At 39.6% G+C, this 23,061-nt stretch overlaps 1 protein-coding gene across 2 annotated transcripts in view; it reads right to left on the bottom strand.

The window, feature by feature from the left end:
• The window catches only part of RAB18 (RAB18, member RAS oncogene family), a 43,952-nt gene extending 29,469 nt beyond the window's left edge, over positions 1–14,483 (bottom strand). Inside the window, exons 1-2 of one of the 2 annotated variants that reach the window (XM_043967162.1) lie at positions 14,232–14,483; positions 7,848–7,903 (exon numbers count right to left, since the gene is read on the bottom strand). In XM_043967162.1, coding sequence (XP_043823097.1) covers positions 7,848–7,903; positions 14,232–14,299 — 124 coding nt within the window. In that variant the 5' untranslated portion in view covers positions 14,300–14,483. The remainder of the gene's footprint in view (positions 1–7,847; positions 7,904–14,231) is intronic. The other variant, XM_043967161.1, reaches the window with a different exon arrangement.
• Between the last annotated feature and the right edge of the window lie 8,578 nt (positions 14,484–23,061).

Genomic DNA, 23,061 nt, shown 5'->3' with positions numbered 1-23,061 from the left:
TCAGACACTTGACAGTTACTAGCTGTGTGACCCTGGGCAAGTCACTTAACCCTCATTGCCCCTGCAAAAAAGAGAAGGAGAGAGAAGCATGGGAAGACTGATATAAAAATACATAGAACCAGGAAAATAATAATATATAATTACAACAATAAGCAAGCATTTTATAAGGACTTGCTCCAAGCCAGGTACTGGATCTCAAAAGAAAGGCATTCTTAGACATGGGGAATGGGGATAATTAGAAAGGCCTCTTGCTGAAGGTAGGATTTCAGCTGAGTCTTTAAAGGAAGCCAGGGTGGCCATGAGAAAGAAAGGAAGAGGGAAAGCATTCAAAGTATGGGGGACAGTCAATGAAAAGGCTCAATGAAAAGGCATGGAAGATGAAGTGTTGTGTGCAAAGAAGGAGCAGGATTACTGCATTCTAGAGTTCATTAAGGAGAATAAAGAAGACGACTGGAAAGTGAGGAAGGAGCCAGGTTGTGAAGAGCATGAAAAACCAAACAGAGGACTGGATATATGAGGGGAGTGAATGGGGTCCAGGACAATTCTGAGGCTAATATTGTGAGCCTGGGTGACTAAAAGATACTATTGTCCTCTACAACAATAGGGAAGTTCAGGAAAGGAGAGGGTTTAGAGAAAGAATGAGCTCTCTGTTTGAACATGGTGAGGCTGAGGTGTCGATGCTGCAGAGGTCAAGCCCACTGCTGAGCTGTTTGTGGATGGCCCAGTTTGGGGGGTGAGAGGTTTGTGAGTGGGGCTTATAAAAACAAGTCCCAGACCAGAATTTGGCCTTCAGGTGATAGTTTATGGGCTACTCCACACTCCCCAAAGGGTCTATAGAATATCCAGTGCAAAATTCCAAGAAGTAGTTTGTGATATAATACTGGAACTGAAGAGAGTGACTAGGGCAGGATATATAGAGTAGAGATTCATCTGCATAGATAATTAAACATATGAGAACTGAAGAAAACACCAAGTGAGACAGAAGATAGCAGGAATGTTTAACCTGGGGATAGATTTCAGGGGGGTTGTTAATTTGGGATAGGAAATTTTGTGTGTGTTTTAATAATTTTTATAATATATATAATTATATGTTTATTCTTACTAACTGAAAACTAACATTTCCTTCCATTATGAAAGTAAGCAACAAACCAGAGTACTATTAGTAGCATTACCTAGACTGTCGCCAGTAGAAATCACAGATTTTCATATTATATTAGTTATCATTTCTGCTCATACTACTTCAAAATTACTGCATTACATCTATTTGTCACTAGACCATACATGACAGTCTTCGTGGCTCTAGGCTGATTTATACTGGCTTCTTCTGCAGGCTTATGTACTGTATTTTACACATCTAAAAAATTATTCTGAGAAGAGTTCCATAAGCTTCATCAGACTGCCAAAGTAGTTCACAATACAAAAACCCCTGGTGTGTGTGTGTGTATGTGCATGTGTATGTGTATGTGTACGTGTGTGTATATATATATATATATATATATATATATGAAGAGGCAGACAGAGAGACAGAGACAGACAGAGACAGAGAAGAAATAAGAGCCAGGGACCACTTATGGTTAGCAGGTATGACCTGGATGAAATAATTTCTAAGAGAGGTGGGGGGAGCAGTTGGGGGTGCAGTGGATAGAGCACTGGCTCTGGATTCAGGAGGACCTGAGTTTAAATCCCGCCTCTGACACTTGACACTTACTAGCTGTGTGACCTTGGGGCAAGTCACTTAACCCCAACAGCGTCACCCAAAAACCCCAACAACAAAAAGAGAGGTAGGAAAAGAACTAGGAAGGAGAGCGTATACAGGAGGAAAAGGTTGGGATGATAGAGAGGGAAATCTGCTGGAGAAGACTTTCCAACAAGTATTACTAGAAAACTGGAAAGCAGAACAAGTGCAGTAAAATGTGCTAAAAATCATTAACAAGAGAAAGCAGGTTTCAAACATCTCACATCATGCCAATTAAAAAAAGATGAGAACAATAAATGTTGGAGGGACTTTGAGAAAATAGATAGGCACACACAGAGATACACTGTTGGGGGAAGTAAAGTAGTCCAACCTTTCTGGATATCGATTTGAAATTAGGCAAGAAAAACATAAACCATGCACAGCCTTTGAATCAGCAACTCCACATCTGGGACTACGTCCCAAAGAAGTCAAAGACAAAAACAAAGGTCAAATATATAACCAAAAGATTTTGCTGACTTGAGTGACCATCATTTGGGTTATGGATGAAAGAACTATGATATATGAATATAATCAAAGATTACTATGCAATAAAGAAATGACAAGAGAAACATGGGAAGATACGTATTAACTGACTGATGCAGTCAGTAAGCAAAACTGAAAGAATACACACAATCTATTATTATAACCATGTTAGTGCAAATACCATTAAAAGAAAGCTGAGTAATTGAAAAACCAGCTACGGTCCAGAGAACAGATACTGGAACATACTTCCTTTTTCACAGCAGAGAGGTTACTAAGAGTATGTTGTACACATTTTTCAGATCTGATGATAATATTGGGTGTTTCTTTGTTACAGGGTAAGGCTGAATCTGGAGGGCAGTTGAAAGCGGTCTTTTTACAGAAATGACTGGAAAAAGTGAAGAAACATCATTAAAATTTTTTAAAAGTAAATTTCTTGGGAAGCCTATTTGCATCTCATATCTTTATCAAGGACTCCCCTCAATACATGTGACTCATTCTCAATGATTTCATGAAGATGAAAAAACAACCCTATACATAGATGGTTATTGATGTTTTCTAAACCAACCAATAAACAAGATTTATAAAGCAGCAATGTGCCAGATACAGTGTCAAAAGCTAAATGACAGAAGTAAAGCAGTTCTTTCCCTCAAGGACTTGACAATCTAATGGGGTAAAACATATCTGAGTATAAAAGAATATATGCAAAATCAATGCAAGGAGTGAGGAGGAAAAGTACTGATAGCTAGAGGATCAGGAATGTTCATGCAGTAGGCGGCTTAAGCTGAGTTTTCAAGGAAACCAAGGAATCCAAGAGGCTGAGACAAAGGAGAAGAGGATTCATTTCATGCATAGGTGACCAGCCAATGCAAAAAGCATAAAGGTAGAAGATGGAGTCTTGTGTACTCCATGAAGAAGAGCAACTTGACTAGTAGGGCTAGACTGTAGAGAGAAGAAATCATTAACGAGCAAGGAAAGAATGGCCAGATTGTGAGAAGCTTTAAGTGGAAAAGAGAGCAATTTATATGATGCTAGAGAGAACAGGAAACCCCTAGAGTTTAATGAGCAGAGGAGATGATACCGTCAAACCTGCCCTTTAGGAATGGGGGCTTTTTCTTCCACTCCCTAAAAGACTCCTCAGTGTTCTTAAGATTATTACCAGTGGATACTTGGTCTGGCTCAGTTAATTCATAAGTAATCTTAAAAGTCAACTTCTTTATAGATCTGCATATACATATAATCCCACTCCAAAATTCCAGTCCCTCATCACAACTGTTGGATATCTTCAACCAAAAGTTCAGAAGGTTTCTCAAATTCATTGTGCCCAAAAGGCTTCAGACACTATCTGTGTGACTCTGGGCAAGTCACTTCACTGTTTGCCTCAGATGCTCATCTATCAAATGGTCTGGAGAAGGAAATGGCAAACCACTCCAGTATCTTTGCCAAGAAAACCCCCAATGGGGTCACCATAGAGTCAGACACCACTTAAAACAACTGAACAAAAATAGGACTCCTTATCTCCTCATTCCCCCCCCAAAACGTCCCTCTTCCTCACTTATTTCTGTTGTGTGTACCAAAAACCAGATTCACAACCTTGAACCATCAAGTCTTCCCTCTTCCTATACAATTACTTGCCAAATATTGTTGATTGTATTTATACAATAGAGCTCAGATCTGTTCCCTTTTCCCTACTAGAACTGATACTATCTACTTCAGACCCTCATCACCTCTCACTTGGACAAAGCTATTTGAACAGCTAGCTTCCTAATTAGTCTCCTGGCCTCCAGTCTCTTCTCCTTCTCCACTCAATCTACCAAACTGAAACTCCTAAAATATCACTCTGACCATGTTACCCCATTGCTCAAGAAGTCCCCAGTGGTTCCTTCTTGCCTCTAGGATTCATATTAAGCTTCCTTTCTTTGGTTTTTAAAACCCTTCAAAATCTGGGCTCCCACCTGCCTTTCCAGGCCTATTGAACATTAACCACCTTCCTTTTGACACTCTACCTTCCAGCCAAACCATTCTGCTTACTGACTCCTATACAAGTCATTCCATCTCCCATCTGATATCTACAATACACTTCCCCCTCATCACCTCTTCTTAGAAATCCTGGCCTCCCTCAAAGCTCGGTTAAAGTGCTACTCCCTACAGGAAGTCTATACCAATTCCCCCAGTTGCTAGTGCCCTCTTCCAAAAATTACTTTGTACATATTTTTAAAAAATAATCTTCTACATATATGTATTTTTCTGCCTCCTTACCAACCCCCACTATAAAGAGAGATCCCTGAAAACAGGAACTGTTTCATTTTGGGTTTTGCATCCTTATTGCCCAGTATAGTGCCTAACACATAGTAGGCACTTAATAAATGCTTGTCGAGTGAATAAAATTAAGACTATACAGAAAGGTCAATAAATGTTCTTTCTTTTTAGCATCTTGCCAGTTTCATCTACAAACGTTCTTCTGAATGTCCACCACAATCACCAGATGAATTTGCTGATATTCAAATAAACAGATGCTGGTGCTACTCCAAACCCAGAAAGGGCTTTGAGATATGAATAGAAATGTAACTAGAAGCATCTAATGTCCTCCCCAAGTCTGCAATATCTATTGTGTTTATTTCATCTGCCCCAAAGAAGCAGCTTATCTCTCTAGTTGTCAAAGACTGGTTTCAATACCCACTCCCATAGATGAAAAAGGACCACCACCCATCAATGCAATGAAGATACTACTAAGTGGAACAACCACCCCAACCTGGCAATTATATAGCATAGTGCCTTATGAATATTATCTCACTTAAGATACTGATAAGGAATTGTAATAAAAGAAACTGACATGCAAACCAGAATGGTTTTTTTGTTGTTTTTAACCAACAAACTTTTCCTGTTCTGTACAAGTGATTTCATTGGTGTGGCTAACACCCTCTGTGAACACAAGTTCCAAACAGGGAATGCGGATCAGTAACCATAGCTTGGAAGTGCCAGTAACTGACTATCTTAGAGTAGCCTAGAGTATTAAGGAGGGACATGATTGTCAGAGGCAGTTGGAGGGATGACTTAAGTCCAAGCTTTCCTGATTCCAAAGCGATACCTAGATGCCATGCTGTCTCTCATACAGAACTGTGTTAATTATCAAAGAAGTTTTTAGTCCAAGATTTTTTTGGAGGGGTTACCACAGAATATGAAAATCCAATAATACTCAAAATCTCTTTGTCGAAGGGTAAATAAGCAAACATTAACCACCACTTTACAGTGAGGATATTTCGAATTAAGTTTTTGTTATGCCACAGTAAGTTCTATGAGAAGCAAGGTGATGTGTGGATACGCTATGGCTCTGGAGCTGAAAAAACCTGGTTTCAAGTCCTGTCTCTGGCACAGACCATACTTCACGGTCATGGATAAGTCATTTAACCATTCAGTGGCCAGGCAACTCCCTGACCATAAAGATGCCAAGCATCTACTATACCAATGAAATCATAATTAGAGACCCAAGAAAAACACTGTATCATGCACCATGGGTTGGAAGCAGAAAGAGTTGTTCTCTGTTCTTGACAATGATAGACAGCACTTTAATATATCAAAGCACTTTATGTATATTATATCATTTGACTCTCATAACAACCTGGTAAGTTTGGTGTTCTTAGTGTCTGAGGCAGGATTCACTCAAATAGTCCTGACTCTAAATCCAGTATTCTTATCCATTATACCACCTTAAGAGACCATCTTATCCAAGCTGTTCATTTTACGTAAAGGGAAACTGAGCCCCCGAGAGCTGAGCGACTTACAATCTAGTTACCAGATTCATGAGTCAATTAGCTTGCCTGAAAAAACAAACAGCAGTAGAGGCAGGAAGAGAATCTAAATAACTCATTACGTTTGGCGACACTGCTTTTGGTTGAAATGTGTCAGCCCTCTGAAACACTGAGTAAAGTTAGGTGGGTGTTTAATCTCAAAAAGTACCTGGTAATGTGTTCAGAAATAAAGTCTCAGCTCTCAAACTATGTATTACTATATTCAAAAGTTTAATAAAACAAAGCACAACTTTTCAAAAGAAGCTTCTCCTAATTAGTAAGTCTGTCATCTTATACATTGCCAGATACGATGGGCAATCTGCACAAACTGTATAGCTCTCAACTGCTATGCCTGATTTTCAATCAATTCTATCTAGTATCAGCAAAGCTAAGCCAATCTCCATGAGACCTAGCTCTTTTTGATAACCCACCCTGGGGAAAAAAAAAATAACTCTGGTTAATTGCCTCTAAGAAGGGCTTTCTGCCACATCCCACAAGTTGAAGAAACATTCTAGCTATTACTCTATAGCCTTGGTACAAAAAAAAACAACAGCATGTTACTCTCTCCTTTTTGTTCATATGCCTACAGTGTTAAAAATAAAATCGTCCCAAAATAGTTTTGTGCCAGTAAGGAAAAAAAAGAGAGTACTACATAGAAACCAGGAATTTAATAGTTCTAAAGCAGTACTAAGGTCAGTCTATGTTTAGGCAAGTACTTCATTATTTTGTAAATGTTTTCAGATGTCAAATAAGTGAAAGCAACTAAGGCATTCTGGGATATAAAAAATTTTTAAATACCTATGCAGGAGCATATTGTTTACAATCCTTAACAGTAAGCTGAGAACCAATGGTTATAAGAACAGCTTTTGTTTTCAGGAATTCAGGACCCAGGGCCTATCATGGGAATAACTTACACATTTCTTAGCTTTATTTCTTGCCAAAGTATATGTGGTCTCACAACTAGCCAAGATCTATGTGTTATTTTTTTTTTTAATACAGTGCCTTTCTATAATCTACTAAAGACTGAAATAAATCTTTGGGGCAACTAAAGATAATGACTATTCTTTTTGAATATAGATCAATCATTCTTAAAGTTCAATGGATTTGCTCTTAATAAACAGAACTAGCTTTTGACTACTGACAACAAATTCTTAATTCTGGGTTGGTTTACCTTCCTACCACCTAAAACATCCCTGGATGGTCTTGCTTAGCAAGCACTTTAAAAAATTTTTTCATTTTGACCTTACCAAATTATAATGAATAAAGCCACTTAAGAATGAAAAATACCAAGAAAAATGCTATAATATATCCCAAAGTCCAACAATTTTCTTCTGAATTACCCGAAGTTTGAAATCATCAACATTATTTTTCTCTACTCTGTCAATTGAGAGAGAGAGAACTACAAATGCTACTTTGTCAAAAACATCTTATAGAACTACATCATTTGAAGTATAGCTTATATGGAACTGAAAGTCATAAGAATTTGAAAGCTTGAAGGACGGACCTTGGTGGTTACTCTCACATTCTAGCTAAGGAAAGAAAGGTCCAGTGAAACTGACTTGCTAAGCCAGGACTAGAACTCAGGCCCAGTACTCTTCCCATCATAATATGGTACATCAATATTATTGGTCTTGATTGTTGGTTGGTTGTCCTTCATTCTCAAAGAGAACCGTGACATCAGGAAGGTGACAAACAGTACTCAAAACATTTACTTTCACCTTCTACCTATGCAAAAAAATTTGACAAAGTACATGAACTTCTGTCAATACACTTGATTTGAGAAGGTCACAAATGTGAAGTCTTACACTTCACTAATACTATCATCTTTTTTAAACATAGCTTACCGATTGTTGCCGCAAGCTCTGGATCAAAGGTATCATCTGTGAATCTCAACAGAAGGCTGCAAGAGATGTTAAAAATGACATTTAGAAACATTTCCTTTCAAACAGTTTGATTAAGAGTTTATTAGTGGTTCCTGAAATTTGCAATAATATATAAAAAGAAAAATGACAGCAGATCTGTAATGAAGGCTACTCTCACATTCAATGCAATAATCTCTTACCTACAGCAAAAGTATACCTTAACTGTGGAGATATGATGTTGATATGTCCCTTTGGGGAAATCTTATTAGCATCCATCTTTACCTCCTTCATAATCTTTACTCCACAACTCAAAATTTTTCTACACCTTCACCTGTCTTCTCCTTTGCACAAGTCTGAGGAAAAGTTGGCATCTTTACCAAAACTGGCAAAGATGCCAAAGGATGAAAATAGTTAATATGGGAGGTATTGTATGTGGAAAGGCAAGCACACTAACACACTGCTTGTAGGTCTCTGAATCTGTCTAATCATTCTGAAAAGCAATTTGGAATTACTAATAAGGGGTAGCTGGGAACTCATCAGGAATCATCAGGAAATGTTGGTGAGGTCTAAGTAAAAGAGCAATAATGAATAATATACTCTAGATTTTGCTAGGAGTCAAAGTCTAGCTCATGGGACTATAGTTTACATTCTACTTTGCTATCTGCAGTCATCCTTGGTAATATACTTCCTCTTCCCCTTCCCCAAACAGTGGCCAAGGATTGTCAGTTTTACCTACAGAAATTATCTTGCATACATTTACTATCCCCTCACAAACTCTCATTTTCTCATCTAGAAAATGAAGGGAGTCAGTAGGCTGGATGGTCTGTAAGGCTCCTCCTAAAGCTCAATTTATTATCCTCCAATCTTTTCTCCCTTGGCCTGCTAACAATAGTAACTGTAAACCACAAGACCCACAACATTTATGAACACAGCTTTAAAGATGGAAGGGGCTTCCAAGGCCATCACAGATAAACTCCGAGGTGCAAGGAGCTTATGGGACCTACTCAAGGTCACACAGGTAGTAAGCATCCAAGGCAGGATTGGAACTCAAGTACTCTGACTCCAGAGTCAGAACTTTCTATTAGCTCTATGACAAAACACAGACAACTCGGTCTGATTTTTATGGTCTTTCAACATTTGGCTCCAACCTACCTTTGTGGCCTAATTTGATATCATTCCCCCTTCACATATTCCCATTTCTGACAGATCTGACTAGTAGTTTGTCATCATTTCATTCCCTCTTCTCCTTCCTCCCACATTCACTCACTTTTCAGAATTCGTATATTCCTTTGGGAGCCAGAGCAACATTCTACTTCTGTAAAAGTTTCCTTGAATCTTCTCCTTCTCAAATTAACCCATATTCACTTGCATTCCCAGTTGTATAACCCCTGTAAAATGTAATGATGGCTTGGCAACTAATTAAGTGGTGCAATGGATAGAGCACTAGCCTGAAGTTCAGAAGAAAATCTTCCCAAGTTCAAATCTGGCCTCCAACACTTAGTAGCTGTATGGCCGCCCTGGGCAAGATACTTCACCCTGTCTGCCTAAGTTCCTCATCTGTAAAATGAGTTGGAGAAGGAACAGCAAACCACTCCAGCATCTTTGCCAAGAAAGCCCTAAATGGGGTCACAAACAGACAATACTGAACAACAAGAAAACTGAGGGGGAAAATGTATAGCCAGTTTCTCAGATAATAAGCCTCATATCTCAAATAGAGAGAGAACTGAGTAAAATTTATAAGAACATGAGTCATTCCCCAACTGATAAAATGGTCAAAGAATATGGACAGGGAAAAAAAAGGAATATGCATAGGGAATGTTTGGAAAATGAAATCAAAGCTATATATAGTCATATGAAAAAATACTCTGAACCATTATTGGTATCAGCTTACACCTATCAGAGCTCGGGTAAAATGTTAGTAGGGGGAAATGATGAATGTCAGAGGGGATATGGAAAAAATGAAATGCTAATATACTGTTGGTGGAATTGTGAACTGATCCAACCATTTTGGAAAACAATTTGGAATTATATCAAAGAGTTATAAAACTGTATACCCTTTGACCCTGCAATACCACTCCTAGGTCTCTTTCCCAAAGTGATCAGGGAAAAAGGAAAAGAATCTATATGTTCTAAAATATCTATAGCAGCTTTCTTTGTGGTGGCAAAGAAATGGAAAGTGAGGGGACACCCATCCACCAATTGAGGAATGGCTGAATAAGTTGTAGTATATGATTGTGATGGAATTCAACTGTGTTCTAAGAGATGACAAGCAAGCTGGTTTTAGAAAACCATGGAAAGCCTGGCATGAAATAGTTCAGAATGAAAGGAGCAGAACCAAAAGAAAGTAGTATATGGTAACAGCAATACTGTTCAGAGTGACTATAAATGACTAAGCTATTCTGAATAAGATGATCATTCAAATCAATTATGAAGGACTCATGAAGGAAAATATTATTCCACCCGTAGAGAAAGAACTGATACATGAAAGTATTTATTGTATGGTTCCACTTTTATATATCTATAGCAAAATAATATTTTTTTAAAAGCAGCTCATGTTTTGAAATGATTTTATTTACTACTTAGAACTGAAATATATGCACCTCAAAGACTAAAACCCTGTTAGTGACTCCTAAGGTTACCTTACATGTACTCGCTATGTAACCCTTTCTATAAATGTAGGTGCCCATTAGAACATAAGCTACTGGAAGACAAGAACATTTTGCTTTTTCTTTGTATTCCCAGCACAGGGGCAGGACTTGGCCCACAGTGAAAGCTTAATATTGCCTGGCTGATTCTAACTCCCAAATCCAGCCTGCTCTTTACTATACCACAAGGCCTGTTTTCTACAAAGGCAGTTACTATCCAAAATTCCTTTATAGTCTAAAGCAAAACTCTATAAGAAACTAATACTCTCTTGAAGATTGTATTTAATAAACATTTATCTAATGGGATAAACCAAATTATGAACTGCTTTAAAATTGCTTTTGAATAAATCAAATTCTCTTCTCATTAACCTCTTCAAATTTCCTAAGGAAAAAGGACTGGGCAAAGTCACTTAACCCTCATTGCCCCCCCCCAAAAAAAAAAGAAAGAAAAAGGAAACAATACCCTTTGGAAATTTTTTCTGACTGTTGAGTTTTTGAGGGCTGGGGGTAGTACTAAGTAGAGAAGTGAGGCAGATGATGATATATCTGGTAGCCAACAGATTTTCAGTAAAGGATCTTGGGAAGTACATTAAGTGCAAATATTGTTCAAGAACATAGTATAGCAGGCAGAAGCTAACAAATGGCGAGTTAGGAGAGGGTGGGTTCTCATTGGGGATCTATTTTCTAATAAGCACATCATGTTTACTACAAATATTTGTTATTCTTTAGACTTGGTTTGGAAAGAAGCTTTGGAGGTTAACTAATAGAAACCTTTCCTCTCATACAGCAACTGTCCAACAATAGGTGGATTTCTAACCCCACATCACTATCTCAAACAGGAACCCACTATACTTTTAAATGGAATTCATCATACTGAGCTGAAATTTGGCTGCCTGAAACTTTTTAACCCATTCTTTCTATGCAGTCAGACAGAAAATCTAGTCTCTGTAGGGCTCTTCAAATATTTGAAAATAAGTATGATTTCCCCTCCCCCAAATCTTCTCTTCTTTAAACTAGATATTTCCATTTTCTTCAACCATTCTCCATGGCACTAGTCTCTTCACCATTCTGGTCACCCTCCCAACCCCCTCTTTAAAAGTGTTACCCAGAAATCTACGTAATACTCCAAGAGTGAGATGACCAACAAAAAGCTGGGCTTTTTTTCTTTCTTTTACTTTTTCTACTAATGCAGCCTAAAATTTAATCCACTCTGGCAGTTCATGGTAGGACATGGACTCCCATTAAGTTTGCACTCAACTGAAGCTCCTGAATTGTTTCCATATAAACTGCTGTTAAGCCACTTTTCTCCCTTTCTGCATCTGTCTGTATCAAATACTAATTATTGAGAGTTTTAATATTAGTAACAAAGATGACAGAAGACAAGAGGAAATAGGCCGACCCAACATCATAATTAAGATTCGGAAGGGTTGTTATAAATCATCTAATCCTACTTCCTCCTCATTTTACAGATGAGGAAACTGAGGCCCATAGAAGTTAAAGTGAATTGTCCCAAGCTCTCATTAGAACCAGGACTAGAACACTCAGGTTTCTTGACCTCTAGTTCAATGGCCATTCAACACTACTTCAAACAAAGTAGAAATTACAGATCCAACTGATTAACATTGGTTTGGACACCCCAAGTGTCACTCAGGAATTTCTCAACACACTAATAACAACTCATAAAACTGACAGGATTTAAAGCTAGAAGGAGTCTTAGAAACCACCTCCTTCATTTGATTCCACAGTAACTTCAACTTTCAATCCAGAAATTCATCATTGGTATATTTGGTTCAGGCTGCCATTCATGTCAAACTTGTCTAGTATTACTTGCTTTAAAATACCTGACTTTCCATTACAGTAAATTAGGAGACATTATGGTGTCCTGGAAAGGGGAATGCATTTGTAGTCAGAGGAGCTGAATTGGAATCACAGTTATGCCACTTATTACCTTGGGGATGTCATTTTATCCTTTATGTGCTTGAGTTTGCTCATCTTTAAACTGGGATGACCACCACCTACCATACAGCATTGTGTAAACCCTGTGTTTTGTAAACCTTTAGGTGCTACATAAATGTAAGTTATCAATGATTTAATATATTCTGAAAGTGACTTGTGACCTTAGGCAAATCACAACTTCCTTGGGCCTCAGCTTCCTTGTCATTTAGACTAGATGGACTCTGAGGTACTTTTCCAGCTCTATGACCCTATGACCATAGTGAATAATTTCTTCTTTACACTGTTGCAAAGAAAGACAGTAATCAAGGATTAGAGTTAGAAGGGTCCCATGAGAACTTTTAACATTTACTAAATGTAGGATAAAATAAACACAAGCTTACTAAAGCTAATTATTATTACTATATACAATCTTAATTTAAACAAAAAACCCAACACTGATATAGCAGTCCATAAACTTTCAACAGTCTAGCCCTAGGGATGTGGGATATTTCTCTCAGTTCACTAAATTGGATATATTCAAGGAAACAAGATATATGGGTAATGTTGTAACAATTTTAAAAACATATCTCTCAGGAGAAACCACAGAACAAGTTTCAAGGAATCACAGATAGACAAATTAAAGCAAAGATCGCCTTTCTTTTAACTGAGAACCATTCTTATCACCAAGAAAAATCAAAAACACCCCCAAGTATAGAGTTTTAAGAGAAACTTTTTTTGGAGAGGCCCTGAGACTTTAATCTTGTCTAAACATCAAGGCTGCCCACAGGTAACCTTACTCATGATCAAGTGACCAAACGATGACTTCATCTGAATAACTTTGTTCAGGAGTGACGGCTGTAATCACAACATTCCTGCAACATCCCTACAGACCCACATCTGAGGGTGGTTCCAAAAGCAAGCCTCAGCTTATCCTCAACTCAACCAACAGTCAGCATTATTCACGAGGGAAAAGAAGCCCCAAAGAGGAAAGAAAGAAAAGGAAAAATAAAAAGAAAGCACTTGTGAGCTGTGGGTTGTTTTTCCTCTGCTGAAGGAGCCGTTTTCACCCGGATAAGATAAAGGGCTCCAGCCTTGCTGGAACTTGAACTTGGGCAGGAGGCCTCGGCTCGGGCGGAATCTTGCTCACCCCAACCCCCTCCCCTCCCCCGCCCCCCTCGTTAGTTACCCGGGGACAAAGCTGGCTGAGAAACTGACCCGGGGAGTTTAGAAAGACTCTCGGGTCTGCAGCTACGCATCTACCCAAGGCCCGAGGAGACTCGGCCAACGGGGCGGCGGTGACAGCGCCAACATGAACGGGGCCCCGGCGGACGGACGAGGCGGGGGTCGAGGCCACCGCCAGGACCCTTTCCCTCCCAGGCTCGGGCCCGCTCGAAATGGATCGAGGATCGGATGACACCCCGGACCACGCCTTCGGCTTGTTTTCCCTGGGATGGTGGTCCCCCGCCCCCACCTCCCGTGCAAGGCTCTCCAGGGGAGCCCAGCTGGGCCGGGCAGCCGGGCCCGTCCCGGCAGGTCCCGGAGTGGGGGTGGGGCAGCCGAGAAGGAAACCCCTGGGGGCTGGGGGGGGGGCTCGCTACTAGGCGCAGGCCTAGGCCTAGCCCAAACCCAGACCGAGACCCAGACCCGGGCCCGGCCTAGGCTCCGCCGCCCGCCCGCCGGCCTTGCCGTTTACCGTTCCCCGCTCCCCGGCAGGACACAAACAGAATTGGGCAAGCGAAGGGGAGAGGAGCAAACCCGCCGGCCGTGCTCTCCGCGTGCCCCTCACCTGGATTTGCCCACCCCGCTCTCCCCAATGATTAGGATCTTCAGGGTGGTCAATACGTCCTCATCCATCCTGGCCCCCGGTCGCAGCTTCGGATCCAGCTGGCCGCCTTGCTCCGCTCCCCTTCGCTGAGGGGGAGTGGCCTGCGCATGCGCAAGTCGCCGCCGACCGCCGCTTTTTTTTTTTTTTTCAACCGAGGCTATTTAGGTTACGGGTGAAGCTCGCAAAAGTCGCCTTTACCCTCCCCCGCCCGCATACAATTCTGCGCCTGCGCAAACTCTAGTGGCTCGCTTCCGGCCGTCGTGCTGACTCTCTCTTACGCAAGCGCATTCCCAAAGAGAAGCCAGAATGGCTTACTTTGACCTTTGCCTGGCCTATAGCCCCGCCCACGTAGCCTGACCTCTCCCCGCCCCTTTCCTCCACCACCCCATCGGGTGAGGAGAGAGTCCTCAACTCCTACCTGGGGTGATGTAACCCAGAGGTCAAATTGCCCATCTGTTTCACCCCCACATTGCTCGTTATACTAAATTTGGTTAGTTCTATAAGTGTCCCCCTTTTTTCATTTTTTCAATAAACTAACCCAGAAACCTTATTCTTTGTAAACCTTCAAGCACTGCAAAAATCGGGTTGTTTTTACATGCAAAGTGTTGGGGAGAAACTACAAAAAGGTCTCAAACCCAGCCCCAATCAATCCCCTGAGGACCTGCCTTTATTAGTAATAATCCATGCATTCTGGGCAAAGGCCTTTAACAATGTTTGTAATCACTATTTTAATACACATTGGTTTCCTTTGTAATCCCATGGGATAGTTACTACCGTTATTATTTTACAGGTGAGGAATCTGAAACTGGGTTACACAGGTAGTAAGAGAAGAGAAAATAATAACAATTACAACAACAATGATAATAGGCAGCATTCAAATCCGGCTTTAAAGCTTCCAAAGCACTTTACACATATTGTTTCATTTCATCCAGATTTGATGGGAAGGCTCATACACGTAGATATATGGGCGTGCCCATGCAAGATATTCATATCTATGGCAGCTAGGTGGCGCAGTGGCTAGAGCACCCGCCCTGGAGTCAGGAGGACCTGAGTTCAAATCCAGCCTCAGACACTTAACACTTACTAGCTGTGTGACCCTAGGCAAGTCATTTAACCCCAATTGCCTCACTAAAAAAAAAAGGAAAAAAAAGATATGCATATCTACATGGGTTGTGTAAATGCGGCTCCTTTGGAATGCCTCATGATCAATTTGATCAATTAAATCTGTCCCTATTTCAAGGTGAGTGGGATAGATAACCTTGAAATATGACCTACCCCTTTCCAAAGGAGACCACCGTTTTCTCCTTAAGGGTAGCTGGAGAAGGTCTCTGGATACTTTATCCTTTCCTTATTAGACTAAAATTATATCTAACTACTCCCCTTACTTATTGTTGTTTAAGGGTATGATTATTTTAGGGGTTCAAAACAAAAGCTGCTTCCTCAGTCCTGAACCCTCAGCTTTGATTTGACAGTTCGACTCCTTCCTGTCTGACCCTAGTTACACAAAAGACTATCACAAATAACAAGCAGAGAAGTTAATACAGATTAGAAAATACCAAAAAATATACCAGTGAATGAGATCTCTAGCTGGGAACAAGATCTCTCAGCACAAACCAAGAGAGTAGCCTGGATCTCATTCCAGGGAAAATTTCCCAAAAATCTCTAGAGAGATAAGCAGGAACTCAGGGATATTTTGAGCCAGCTTCCTTTACATGTCTGAAACTTCTAAAGTCTTTCTCTCCTTAAGAACCTCTAGAACCCATTTGGGTCTCTCACAAAAATTCTGGCTGACTCTGCTCCTCAGAAAGGTACAGTACTCAGCAATAGTCTTGCACAGAATTCTCTCCACCAATTAGGAGTCTCTTTCCATATACAAAAGTGAAGGCAAAAGTCCCTAGTCTTAGAAACCCATTTTTTAAAATTAATAAAGTATTTTATTTTTTTTTCCGTTACATGTAAAGATAGTTCTCAACCTTTGTTTATACAAGCTTTACAATTTCAGATTTTTCTCCCTCCCTCCCCTCCCTCCCCCCCCCTCCCCTAGACAGCAGGTAATCTGATACAGGTTATATATATATATATACACACACACACACATAATAACATTAATCCTATTTCTGCATTAGTCATGATATAAGAGAAAAAAAATCAGAGCAATGATGGAAAACCTCAAAATAGAAAAAAAAACAGCATCAAAAACAAAAGAAACAGTATGGTTCATTTAGCATCTATACTCTGCGGTTCTTTTTTTTTTTTTTTTCCTGTTTTTGGAGATCCACTTCCATCACGAGTTCCCTGGAACTCTTCTGTGCCATTGCATTGGTGAGAAGAATATAGTCCATCACAGTAGATCAACACTCAATGTTGATGTTACTTTGTACAATGTTCTTCTAGTTCTGCTCATCTCACTCATCATCAGCCCAGGCAAGACCCTCCAGGTTTCTCTGAATTCTTCCTGCTCATTGTTTCTTATAGCACAATAATATTCCATTGTATTCATATACCACAACTTGTCCAGCCATTCCCCAATTGATGGGCACCCCCTCAACTTCCAATTTTTTGCCACCACGTAAAGAGCAGCTATAAATATTTTTGTACATGTGGGTCCCTTTCCCCCTTCCATGATCTCTTTGGGAAAAAGACCCAAAAGTGGTATTGCTGGGTCAAAGGGTATGCACAGCTTTATTGCCCTTTGGGCATAATTCCAAATTGCTCTCCAGAATGGTTGGATCAGTTCACAGCTCCACCAACAATGAATTAGTGTTCCAATTTTCCCACAGCTTCTCCAACATTTATTATTTTCCTTTTTTGTCATTTTAGCCAATCTGATAGGTGTCAGGTGGTACCTCAGAGTTGTTTTTATTTGCATCTCTCTAATCATTAGAGATTTAGAGCATTTTTTCATATGGGAATAGATAGCTTTGGTTTCTTCATCAGAAAACTGCCTGTTCATATCCTTTGACCATTTCTCAATTGGGGAATGACTTGGATTCTTATAAATTTGATTTAGTTCCCTATATATTTTAGAGATGAGGCCTTTATCAGAAGTACTGGCCTCAAAAATTGTTTCCCAGCTTTCTGCCTCCCTTCTAATTTTGGATGCATTGCTTCTGTTTGTACAAAAATTTTTTAATTTAATGTAATCAAAATCATCCATTTTGCATTTTATAATATACTCTATCTCTTGTTTGGTCATAAACTGTTTTCCTTTCCAAAGATCTGATAGGTACACTATTCCTTTCTCTCCTACTTTCCCTATGGTATCACCTCTTATGTCTAAATCATGTATCCATTTTGACCTTATTTTAGTATAAGGTGTCAGATGTTGGTCTATGCCTAATTTCTGCCATACTATCTTCCAGTTTTCCCAGCAGTTTTTGTCAAATACTGAGTTCCTATCCCAGAAGCTGGAGTCTTTGGGTTTATCAAACACTACATTACTAGTGTCATTTACAACTGCATTTCCTGAGCCTAGCCTATTCCATTGATCTACCACTCTATTTTTTAGCCAGTACCAGATAGTTTTGATGACTGCCACTTTATAGTAGAGCTCCAGGTTTGGTACCGCTAACCCACCTTCCTGTGAATTTTTTTTCATTATTTCCCTGGATATTCTTGATTTTTTGTTTTTCCAGATGAATTTTGTTATTATTCTTTCTAGCTCTATAAAATAATTTTTAGGTAGTCTGATTGGAAACCCATTGTTTAATATACAATGGGGCCCAAAAGTTTTAGTTCAGTTTTAAGTTTTATTAGAGTTAATACCTTGAATTTGCCCTAAGACTTTTGGGCTAACACACACACACACACACGTATGTATGTAGATTGTGATATATAAAAACTTTGAATTTCTGGGAAATTAGTCATTTTATTAATTATGGCTAACAAATTAATAAAAAGAATGGTCATGTGGCCATCTCTCATGAGCAAAAGACAGATCATGGTTGCTTCTTGATGTTTATAGGCCCTTGGAAGAGTGGTTCTTGACAAATGACAATCAATTCTGGTTAACAATGAGAGAATTAATATTATAATGAGAGGTAGACTTATTCTAGTGAGGGTGTGGGGAAATGTGACATTGATTATGTCATTTTTACTCCCAGACCACCCCTAGGCCTGGGCAGTCTAGACAAAGGATCTACTCCCCACCTAAATCTGAGTAAAATACAATGGGCTTCCCTTCTTGGGTGGACTGTGAACAAGATTGAGGAGAAAGTTAATCCAGTCTCATTATCAGCATTGTCCTTTAGATGCTGGCTGAATAACCCACAAGGGGCTGATTTCTGAATGAAGGAATAGAAAGAGGAAAAACCAAAGTCCTAATTCAATAATTGGTTATTAATATAAGAGAAATAATCATTTTTTTATTATCAACACAAGGTATATATACATGCTTAGAGCCAAATATGTGGTGCAAACAGTGCTAGAGGAATCCATATGAATGTGATATCACCAAGAATTGTAGTGGGAGGGGAAGAGTTGATGGAGGGGAGGTTGAGACAAGAGATGGACATTACAGGGAGGAAGTAAAAAAAAAAGGGAGGAGGGAATTCCAGGGAGAAGGAATGAGACAAAGTATATAAGCAGGAATACATGTTGTGTCTTCAGGATCCATGAGAAGTGGTTTAGCTGCATCAGAGGATTCAGAGAAGAGAAAGGTAGAAGATAAGGTTGGAAAGGTTGAGAGGAGACAGATTGTGAAAGGCCTTGAATGTCAAGAGTTTGAACTTTATTCTGCAAACAAAATAAGCAACTGAAAGTTTTTGAGTTGAGGGTAACATGTTCAACAGTGTTTTGAGAACAATCTTTTGGCAGAGGCACATGGGGTAGTTTAGACTGGAGAGGGAGAAAGGAAGAATCCATCCATCAATACTTATTTCTTAATACCTATTGGAGCAGCTAGGTGGTACAGTGGATAAAACACCAGGCCTGGAATCAGGAAGACTCATCTTCCTGAGTTCAAATCTAGCCTCTGACACTTAACTAGTCCTGTGACCCTGGGCAAGTCACTTAACCCTGTTTGCCTCAGTTTCCTCATCTATAAAATGAGCTGGAGAAGGAAATGGTAAACCACTCCAGTATCTCTGATGTCACAGAGATTCAGATATTACTGAAACAACAAATACCTACTGTGTACTAAACACTGTGCTAGCCACAGTGATACAAAGACAGTCCTTGGCCTCAAGAAGCTTACATTCTATAATGGAAGAAAACATGCATTTAAATAAGTATGTGCAAATAGATTCAAAATAGATTCAAAATTACTAGCAACTAGGGGAATCAGGAAAGGTCTCACGCACTTGAACCTAGCTCTGAAGGCAACTGGCGATTCTAAGTGGCAGAGGTGAGGAAGGAATAATCCATTCCAGACTGGGAATAGTCAATGTAAAGCCATGTTAGTGGACAGAAGGTAGGGTATTATATGTAGAAGCAGGAAGGCTAGTTTGTGTGGACTATGGAGTATGAGAGTGATGTAGGAGGCAAAAAAAAGGGTTAAGAGGAAAACCTAAGATCCAAGCTCTAATTTATATATGAACTCTAAGAGGGATTCAGACCCCAGTTAATGGATAACTTACAAGTCAGGATGCTAAATTCTCTTACCCACAGTTATCAGTACCTATAACGGAAACAAAGGGAGCTAGGCCATGAAGACCTTAAATAAAATGATAGGCTATAGAAATTTAGACTAGAAATAAATGATAAATGAAGATGTTTTGAAACTAAGCATGGGAACCAGAAAGAGACACGGGCAGAAAAGGCCAAATTTGTCCCCAGATTCATCTTATTACACGTAAACCCCCAAAACACACCTCCACAGAAAAAGGTATCCACCTCAGGGGTTGGCTTAGGACCCCAGGAACTCCAAATTAGGATAAGCCCTCCCCTGTACCTCCCAAAGGTGGGGATTATTATAATGAGACTGATAATCAATTTATCCATACTATAAATATAATTGTCTTTTCTTTCACTATTCAAGAGACACCTTTCCATTATTCTGGTTCTCTCCCTGTGGTCATTCACAGTATTGCAATAAAACTTGGGAAACTGAGTCACTGAGTCTTGTAATTCTTTTGGGATGACTCACAATCAATTTGACCCCAAATTTCACCCACATCGAGAGTAATATATAATAAATCTAAAAAGATAGGTTGTAGCCAGATTATGAAAGATTTTAAACATGAAACAGAAGAATTTTGTATTTGATACTAGAAGTGATGAGGAGTCACTTCAGTTTATTGAGAAGGTCAGAACTGTACTTTAGGATTATCACTCTGGAAATGGTATGGAATGGAACTGAAGAGGAGAGAGACTTGAAGTAGGAGACTTCTGCAATGGTCCAAGAAAGAGGTGATGAGGGGGTGGTGACTATGTGAGTGAGAGTCAGATACAAGAGAGGAAATAGAAGTATAACTTACAAGACTTGACAGATGACTGGATTATTGGGTATGGGGAGTGAGGAGCCATAGCTGTGAACATGGATGACTTGGAAATGTGGGGTGCCTTCAACAGAAAAGGGGAGCTATGTTTGGGGGAAAAGATAATGCCAAGTATGAGAACATTAGCCAGCTGACATTATCTAGATTTGAGATGCTGCAAACCAACACAAGGTCAGTGATAGTTGATAGTTGAGATGGATAGGAAGGGGTGCATGTCAGAAACATGATGGAGGAGAGATCAACAGGACAACTGCCTAGATGCAGTTAGAAAAAGGAAGAAAAAGTGGTGAAGGAAATAAAATGTTTGGAGAGGTAGAAGGAAAACAAATTTCACCACCTTCCTTTGTGGTACATTATACATGGTTGCCAATTTAGGATTTGATGGGACATTCAAAAATGTTTTACAGATGAGCAAACCAAATTTTACAGATGAGTAAACAAAGAGTGACAAAGGGTCAGGAAGAGTCAGACACAACTGAATGACTCTACAACAACAAACAAACAAAGGAAACCAAAGAGGTTAAGGGTCTTGCCCAAAGTCACATGGGTAGTCGCTGACAGAGTCGGGATCTGAACTTAGTTTTTCATACTCTGAATCCAGTAGGTTTTCCACTATACCATTCTACTGAATAGGCATGAAAAAAAAATTTGAAAGTAGAAGATGCCCTGCTTGTCTTTCACCCCACTATTTTCTCCTGGTGTTCCAGATGTAGCACAAAAAATGGCTATGGGATTTCTCATAACCCTCACTTCAACTCAATTTAATTCAACCAACATTTATCAAGTAGTTACTGTGTTCAAGGCACTGTGGGAGGTGCTGAGGATAAAAAGACAAAAATGAAATAATCCCTGTCTCCAAGAACAGGCCTAGGCCTGCCACTTGGCACAGGTATAACTTTGGACCAACCCCTTAACTTCCCTGTATTTTCTACAGATGAAAAATGAGATTAAGTCTAGTCATCTAACTTCTAAGGTCACCTCCAACTCTGACGATAGTCTAGGTTCTTTACAATTACTTTATTCTATCAGCTCATATACTATATTTGTTTAATTATTAAAATAGAAAATTGTGTTGTATTTGTTTAGAGAAACAGAATCACAGAATTTGAAAGTTGGAAAGAACCTCAGTAGCCACCTAATCTGAGCCTATACAAATAGAATCCCCCCAGTATACCAAATCCAGTGATTTGTCATCCAGCATCAGCATCAAGACTTTCACAAAGAGAGGGAACGCACTGTCTCTCTTTTTTTTTTAACATTTTTTTGATGTAATAAACATTTTTATTTATAGTTTTGGGTTACAAATTTTTGTTTCATTTTGTGTTTTTGTTTTTGTGGGGCAATGAGGGTTAAGTGACTTGCCCAGGGTCACACAGCTAGTGTCAAGTGTCTGAGGCCAGATTTGAACTCAGGTCCTCCTGAATCCAGGGCTAGTGCTTTATCCACTGTACCACCTAGCTACCCCTGGGGTTCCAATTTTTATCCCTCCTTCCCTCTCCTCCCCTCCCTAATCCGAGGCAACAAGCAATAAGATATGGTTTATACGTGTATAATTATGTAAAACATTACCATATTTGTCATTTTGTACAAGAAAATTTGAGTAAAAGAAAAAAAATGACAAAAACTGGAAAATAGCCTTCTTCAGTCTGTTCCATCAATATCACTTCTTTCTTTGGAGGGGGATAGTATGTTTCATCAATAGTCCTTTGGAATTGTCTTGGATCATTCTATTGTTGAGAATAGTCGTCATTCCCAGTTCTTCATCAAACAATATTGCTGTCTCTATGCATAGCATTCTCTTGGTTCTCTGCTCACTTCACTATACATCAGTTCATACATGTCTTTCCAAGTCTTTCTGAAGTCATCCTGCTTGTCTTAGGCAGTCCATTACACTTTCAGACAGTTCTAATTGCAGGAAGTTTTGGCTTCCTTGGTTTCCTTCAGTTCAAATCTCACTTTATGCAAAAGGCCTTTCTCTATCCACAGCCTTCGTCTTCCACTCCCTGGTTAGTGCCTTCCTTCTGAGATAACCTCACATTTCCACTTTATCTATCTTATATGTACAGGATTTTTTGCCTGTTGTCTCCCCCACTGGAACGTGAGCTCCTTGAAGGCAGGGCTCATGTTTTTGTCTTTTTTCACATCCCCAACACTTATCATAGTGCAGAATCCAAAGTGCTTAATAATTGCCTGTTGGCCAACTAACATCAAACTTAAACGGGCCATTTTGCAACTTCAATGACATTTTGCTCTGGTTCTCCGTCCTTGGGCCAAACCAAGCAACTAGAAACCAGCCTCCACATGACAGCCTTTTAAATACTTGAAGACATCTATTGTGTCCCAGACTTTTTTCC

Source organism: Dromiciops gliroides, chromosome 5 (assembly GCF_019393635.1).
Source record: "Dromiciops gliroides isolate mDroGli1 chromosome 5, mDroGli1.pri, whole genome shotgun sequence".
NCBI lineage: Eukaryota > Metazoa > Chordata > Mammalia > Microbiotheria > Microbiotheriidae > Dromiciops > Dromiciops gliroides.
This window is presented reverse-complemented; position numbering and strand designations above follow the sequence as displayed.